The following is a 7,783-nucleotide window of genomic DNA, read 5'->3' on the forward strand; positions in this document are numbered from 1 at the left end:
CCCTGGATGCCAACGATGAACCTCTGCCCCAAAAAATTCAGAACGGCCTGTAATAGCGCCACCAGGAGGCCGCTTTGTGCAAAACAAGTTTTTGGACAGTACACCTACAGATTTTGTCCAAACATCACACAAATTGGTACACAGTCTCTCTAGAGCGATTCAACGAAACGGGTCTTTCAGATTTCTCTGACTCCATCCTGATTGGCTAAGATTGGCTTCCAAAGTTCGCAGGAGTGCTCAGTTTCAAACAAAATGCTGCAAATCATGAACACATCGTGTGATTTCCGTGAAATTGTGCACGCACATTCCCACTAGGCAGAGGAAGAAATGCCAAATGAACATTTTCAACTCAGCCTCATGGTGGCGCTATAACTGACCGAAAAGTTTTTTTACCTCTAACTGCACGGATCTGTGGATAACTTTGTATGCCAACTCCCTAGAGGCCAAGGAAAAACCTTTGCCTGGAATTTTTCACATCTGCTCTTTATAGCGCCACCAGGAGGCCGACATATGTAAAACACATTTTCTAATATTACTCCTTCAGATTTTATCCAAATGTCACGCAAATCGGTACACATGCTCTTCATAGCCATGTGATCCAAGACGGGTTTTTTGATTTCTCATAATCCACCCTCATTGGCTACGATTGGCTTCTAAACTTTTCAGGAGTAGCCCGCTTTTTACCCGTTTTGTACAAATCGCCACAACTAGTCAACGCAGCGTCCGATTGTGGTGAAACTGTGCATGCATATTCCCACTAGGCTTTGGAAGAAATGCCACTTGACAGTTTTCAAATCAGCCTCATGGTGGCGCTACAACAGGCCAAGCCGCGTCACACACACACACACACACACACACACACACACACACACACACGTTTATATTGCTCCTAAACATTTTGCCAAACATCACACACACACCCCTATCCTCCTGGTGGAGACCTGTGCCCAGAAGGGCACTTTTTCTAGTTAAGTTCTCTTGTTAAGTCTTTGGTCTGTCAGTCAGACAAATGGTGGCTGCTGGCCCTGTTGGTCTGTACTTTGTTCATTGGCATGCGTTTCCTGATTCAGGTGGGACACAGGAATGTTAGGGTTGATGTCCATGTCCATAGAATGCAAATCGACAGTAGAAATGTCAACGGAGTGACGAAGGGTCTCCTCATACGATGGTGGAGGCTGTAGGATACCACAAAGCAAACACAGGTTAAAAGTTTTAAGGTTAGGCATAGTTTTACTGAGGTTAAGTTTGGGAATAGGGTTAGGTTTTGGCACCGTTTTACTGAGGTTAAGGTTTGGAATAAGGTTAGGTTTAACTGTTTAGGCATAGTTTACTGAGGTCACGTTTAGGAATACCAGGCAGGGACTGTTCTACCATTCCGCCGGCTGTACGTCCGAGGTGTTTTGAGACGAGCGTTCTAGTATTCATTGGAACTCATCTAAACTTTTTTAGTATTATTATTAGTAGAAACATATGCATGGTTTAGTTTCATTATTCGGTACAGTATATTACAATGGTGGAATGTAACAAATCGTGTGTTCAAGACGGATCTGTCCGATATTTCATATTCCATCCTAATTGGCTAACATTGGCTTTTAAAGTTTGCAGGATTGGCCCCGTTTTGAACGAAAAGCCTCAAATCATGAACGCAGCGTGCATACATTTTTCACAGACTTTCCTACTAGGCTGAGGAATATATTCCACCCTTTTCACATTGGCCTATTATAGCGCCAGGAGGCCACAACCTGTCCTGGTGGAGACCTGAGCCCCGAGTGGCACTTTATCTAGTTTTGTATTTTAATTGCCAGATGGTAAACACGTAATGATCAATAATTATAGTCCAATAACATCTCGAATGGGCATTATTTTACTAAAAGTACATTCTGATGCAAATACCTTTGTACTTTGACCTTTGTAAGATTTTGAATACAGGACTTTTACTAGTAAAAGAACCTGTGGTATAACTACTTTTACAACATATCTAGAAACAAAGTCACCATGGGGTTTGTGTGGTCAAAATCATAGTGTTAATTTAACGTAGAAGAGCATACAAATGGACCAGTAAGGCTATATTTGTACTACACTCTTCTGAGTTAACGTAACAAGGATTTTGCATGTGTGCTGATGTGGTATGATCAGCATGTCTCTAGTTAGTGATAGGCTACTCAACTCCTATACTTGAGTTAAAGTATATATTCCTAGTCAAATAATATTACCCAACTACAAGTGAAACTTGCAATATGTACTTGAGTTAAAGTACTTGCTTTAAAAAAATGCTTAAAAAGTATTAAAAAGTGCATGCTTTTCGTTACTGTACACCAGTTCTACATAATGACTCACCTCACACCTCACAGTGTGGGATCTGTCGAGACCAAAGCGCTGTGCAATCATCGAGTGGATCCGTCTCTGTCTGTCCTTTTTACGGACACTCTCGTAGGAAGGAAGCCGCGGAGGAGGCCCGTCCAGGTGGTAGTGGTTTGGCTTTCCAATGAGAAACGGCCTACCTGGAAGCTGCATTATGTACATACATCATTCCACTCCCTCAAGTTCTGACACTAACTTTTCACATAGGCAGCCCGTGAATGTCAAGTGTGAACACTGAACATCAACGGGATATAGCCTATAATGCTATAATGAATGAGTGCATCCCTATTTTTGGCTAAACATATTTACTGTAGATAGTGTGGTAAAGAAGTTAACTGTTTACCTGAGTTCCAGGTGTCACCTGGTTAATGGCAGCACTATGCTCATCATATGGACAGCCCACCAAAGAATGCCTGCTGTGATACTGTGGAGGAGAATCCTACACAGTGAAATCCCATGTGTTAATCAAACGCAGACGGATCCGTTGCATTCCATCTGCACACTCTTCTGAGTGAAATTAACACTAGCCTAATGATTGTACTATGTATAAGTGCAATGACTGACTGGCCAAAGCAATTGTTCAAACTTAAACTGCTGAAAATCAAATGGCTTCATCCATTTCCATCTGTCATTTGGAACAGCACATGTGAATAGAGCAGGCTCAATACTATTCATATTTTTATTATCCAAGGTTTGGGGATAATTACATTAATAACATTGATAAATGGACATGTCAAATATTTAAATATTGTGTAAATATAAACAAGCATGCTCAAAGGCTGACTTGTTCATATTGGTTCGAACAAACAACGCTTTCCGCATGCATGCTTCTGTTTATATTTACAAAATGTTTAACATTTTGACATTGCCTTTTATCAATGTAATTAAATGCTGTGAATCATTGTTATCATACATGTTCATATAAATTTCACGTCACTGTGGTAAAAGGTGCATTTATATAGCGCCTTTATCCAAGGCGCTTTACATATATTGTACATTACATTCACCCATTCACACACACATTCACACACCGATGGCGGTGGAAACCATGCAAGGCACCAACCAGCACATCAGGAGCAATTAGGGCTTCAGTGTCTTGCTCAAGGACACTTCGACACCAACTCTGGGGGAGCCCAGGTTCGAACTGGCAACGTTGCGGTTGCCATCCAGCCACTCTACCCCTGAGCAACCACCTACTGTGCTGTAGTTGAGGACCTTTTATGACATTTTCATACTTAATGGTAAAAGAAAATCACACCCGTGTGAACTGAGTGGTGCAAGGTCTTATATAGTCTGATCAGCTATATCAGTGACGTCACACACTAACCATAGTAACCATGCTCACCTTTGCACGGACACGTACACAGGTACACAAACATAGATACAGACAAAGCTGGTTGTTGGAGTGGTTTGCACCACTCAAAAAAGCCAGTATCTTCAGGTAGGCTATTGCATCAATTAGCATGCAAAATGTGTGAATTTTTAATTTTGCAGGTCAAAGAATAGAAATATCCTCCATGTAAACATAATTTTGTTATATCAGAGCTAAAAAGTAAACAGACATTTGCATTGTTTAAGCTACGTTACATATTTATTATTAGCCTATATATTTAATCAAATCACACTTTCTATAGGATATATTTGTGTGAATACTATATTCAAGCATGCATAAGCTATTTTACATGATAATCCCATATTAAGCAATATAATAAGCCTGTGAAGATAGCTTTATTTTATTTGGTGTCTTTGATTGCCGGTGGTTGTTCTTACTGTATGAGAGCCACGGAAGAGTCCGTCTCTGCAGCAGAAAGGGTCCTTTCTATAAAGGGCCACCAGCAGCATTAGAATCACTATGAAGAAGACCATGCACGACACTGGAGGAGGAGAGCAACAGTGCAAACTTGTAAAAGAAAGAAAGAAAAAACAACGAATAAAAAAGCTTAGGCCTATTTCCTTTCAAATTAATACCTTTTTTGAGAAATCACGAACTTTAATACCGATAACTAAGATCATGTTTAATTGGATTTCCCTGGTAGCCTATGTGCAGCATAGAGTTGGTTGCTGTGCAAACTGACACAAAAGGCAATGAGGCAATTTATCACATTTCACTCACCTGAAGTCACAATAATGGTAAGTTGATCTGCTGTCAGTGGAGGCTCCGTGACTGTTGAAGACATTTTTCTAATTCACCACGCTACAGACATCTCTGTTTCCCTTAAAGAAATAAATCGTTATTTCACACTGTTGACACAAACTTGAGATAGGCCCCCACAGATACGCCCTTGAGCACTGTGCAGGTGCGTCTTCGTCATGCACCATAGCCTACTCAATAAATATTTTACTTAATATAGCCTACCTACTAGCCTATATTTACCAAATCTTGACTGCTGGTCAAATATGACCATATCATCTCAAAGAAAGCCGTTGTCTTGACAAACAAACATTTAACTCATTTAAAACCATGTCATCACATTTCGCCTTCCCCTTGGTGCCTATACATTGTATGTGTGCACCCTCTGGTGGATGTTATTGGAGACGCAGAAATATGAAGTTGGCCAAGAAACCTCATTCATTATCAAGGGGCCAGGTCATATACTGCTTGAACCCCACAGTAAAGTGGCAGAGTAAATATATTGCTAAGAAAGCAATAATAAATATTCATGCCAAGAGAAAATATAACATGTTTCCAAATTAATTTAATAAGACTAAGGTTAAATATATAAATTCTGTGCCAGTCGAATGTAATATCTCTAGCCGGCCCCCAAGAGGCAGCTAATACCCTCGCCCTGGCAGAAACATGGGTGTGGCACATGCAGACATGCTGCATGAAACTTCAACTAAGGCAGCAACAGACTCAAGTCCCACCCCCCCATACAATAAGGCGGCACAAGAGATACTTAGTTCTATTCCTGTGAGAACCTGTCTAGAAATGCAGGACTGGCAACATCCTGGAAAGCAGGAGTGGGAGTCAGCCAAGCCCACAAAGACAGATAGATGCTTTAAATTGTCTATGAAGAAGTGGGGCCTGCCGGACAGTGCAGCATGCAAGTGCGGCGAGGTTGAACAAACTGCCAACCACATAAAATCACCACCACCTGTCCCCTGTAAAGACCATCGAAGTAGGGCCTTGCCTCTTCCTAGTGGGATTAGAGACGAGGACGTGGCTCCACGCCACTGAGCTGGACATACAATACATCCAATACACAAAAAATAAAGATATCCTTGGATCCCTATTCTGAAAATATCACAAGGGAGAGCAGGACATTTTAAAGTAGACTAGGCTATTAGGGTTTTGTACTTTTGTTCAACACGTCAGGACTTTTCAGAGTAAACTGAGCTACTGCCTTATCTGCTGGCTTTGAAAGACTAAAGTGACACAGAAACAGGCTGGTAAAATGTTAAAGACATGTAGTAAGAGCAGGTGAGTAACAGAGTGACCTGTAGCCAATGAATCTACTTGACTAGGGTGTCAATAAAGACATTAAAAAAATGTGTCCCACACCCGGCCTCAGCCATGAGTTTGGATATGTACCATCTGGACATGGATGCAGATTCCAAATTCCAAAAAATAACAAGGAGAGCAAATAGCTATCAGCATGGTATTGTGAATACCTACAATGCTGCAAAACAAATGTCCTCTTCTGAAGACATGAACATTTTCCACCTAGGGCTGCCGCAGCTCAGCTGCACCTTCCTCACAAGCGTCTCACCAAGCTGCTTCTAGTTAAACTTAGTTAAATCAACCAAGGCTCCTGTTCTGTCACTGGTCTGAAACACCCTCTTTCCCGAATCCCTTCTCTGTCCCTTATTCTCCATAAATATAGGCCACAGTCACTGGGAAAAATAAGGCTTCTTTAGACTGTGACAAGCCCTGCTTTCATTTGTCAGATTGTATTAAGATCCAAACAGCATGACTACTTGCATATGTATCTGCCCCCAAATAAGGTACTGTACTCAAATCTGGCATTTTCACTGTGCTGTCAACAGACCAAAAATAATACTAGAGATGTCCTGATACTGTATCGGTATCGGAAAAGTATCGGATTGGCCCTTATTTGGTCATATATTATCGGGTCATATCGGTATCGGCGAATATGCCAGTCTAACCGCCGATCCGACACAGGAGTAAGCGGGTGACACTATGGCAGCTAAATAAAATGTTGGGGCATGTGGAGTTTGCTTTGGACTGCAAGTGCACATTTGAGTGAGGAGTCTGTTATAAACACGACACGAGATATATAGCTAGATAGCTATAAACATTATTCCCGGTCGGTGGACTTCATTTTTATTTTTGTATTATTATAAATATTATTCTCTGGTATCGGTATCGGCTAACACAGAAATTGTGGTATCGGGATCGGATCGGAAATTAAAAAAGTGTATCGGGACATCCCTAAATACTACATATTAAAACAAAACCTATTGGTGTACTATTTAGTGCCATCTGCCACCAATGAGGTAATCAAATAAAAATACACAAACATAGCAACCATTGGTGGGCAGTGGGCACTATAAGCTACATTATGGCTGCTTTGGAGTATACTGCAGAGAGCTGGCAGAGCCTTAATGCTAAGCATCCCCCCCCCCCCCCCCAAATAACCATATTTGAACTGGGGAACTTCTTCACCACATTGGCTGTGCTGGGCATCAGCGCATGGGCATCAGCTGCAACATGTTCACCACCAACATACAAAAAAGACAATTCACATTCCCTACTAGTAGTGTAACTGTTTTATTCTAACAACATAAGGTATTTGTTAATAATAAAATGATTTATATACAATATAGAGAAGGGGAAAAAAGTAGTAAAGAAGTAAAACTTGAACAAAATGTACAATGTATGTACAGGCAAAATTGATTGTGGGTGTACCAGACCAGTGAAGCGTTGTGTGACTCGCCAGATATAAAAAAAAATGTAAACAAAAGGTGCATATTGTCATTTACATGATCGTACTGCAGCATTGATAATCTCAAGTAGAATCTCTTTGGGTCTCAAACACGTTGATAGGAATAACAGCCATTTTATGGCATCATAAGACAAAGAGAGCCCTTGCAGTTGATATACATTCTTCTTTTTGTTTTCCAGGAATTTGCACAGAGTGAAACACACAAACAAGGTAGGCTATGCAAGTAGGCATACCCTATTGTGTTTCAGTCCGAAAGGTCATAACCCTTGTACATGAATATACATAAGATCTATACAACTGTGAAAGTGCTTATGCCGTTCACTTGTATTTTGCAAGGTAAGACATTGAAACAATTTAAGACTTGCACAACAGTAAAATAGCTTTTCATTCAAGAAACAGACTTGACATTCTAGCTCCAATATCCTATAGCAGTGGTTCTCAAAGTGAGGTCAGGGGACCCCGAAGGGTTCCCAAACCCTTCAGTGATACACAGCCTGGTGACCAGACTGTGTAAC

The 7,783-nt window shown here is 40.9% G+C and overlaps 1 protein-coding gene across 1 annotated transcript; it reads right to left on the reverse strand.

The window, feature by feature from the left end:
• Positions 1-969: 969 nt before the first annotated feature.
• Positions 970-6,101, reverse strand: LOC306915430 (uncharacterized protein). Its single transcript, XM_079492755.1, has 6 exons — positions 5,978-6,101; positions 4,475-4,575; positions 4,132-4,235; positions 2,705-2,800; positions 2,338-2,508; positions 970-1,175 (listed from the first exon to the last, which is right to left on the reverse strand). The coding sequence occupies exons 2-6, from the start codon at positions 4,536-4,538 to the stop codon at positions 1,002-1,004; spliced, it is 609 nt and encodes a 202-aa protein (XP_079348881.1). The 5' UTR covers positions 4,539-4,575; positions 5,978-6,101; the 3' UTR covers positions 970-1,001.
• Positions 6,102-7,783: the final 1,682 nt, after the last annotated feature.

The sequence above is a fragment of the Electrona antarctica genome, assembly GCF_951216825.1.
Source record: "Electrona antarctica genome assembly, chromosome: 22".
In the NCBI taxonomy this organism is placed as follows: Eukaryota; Metazoa; Chordata; class Actinopteri; order Myctophiformes; family Myctophidae; genus Electrona; species Electrona antarctica.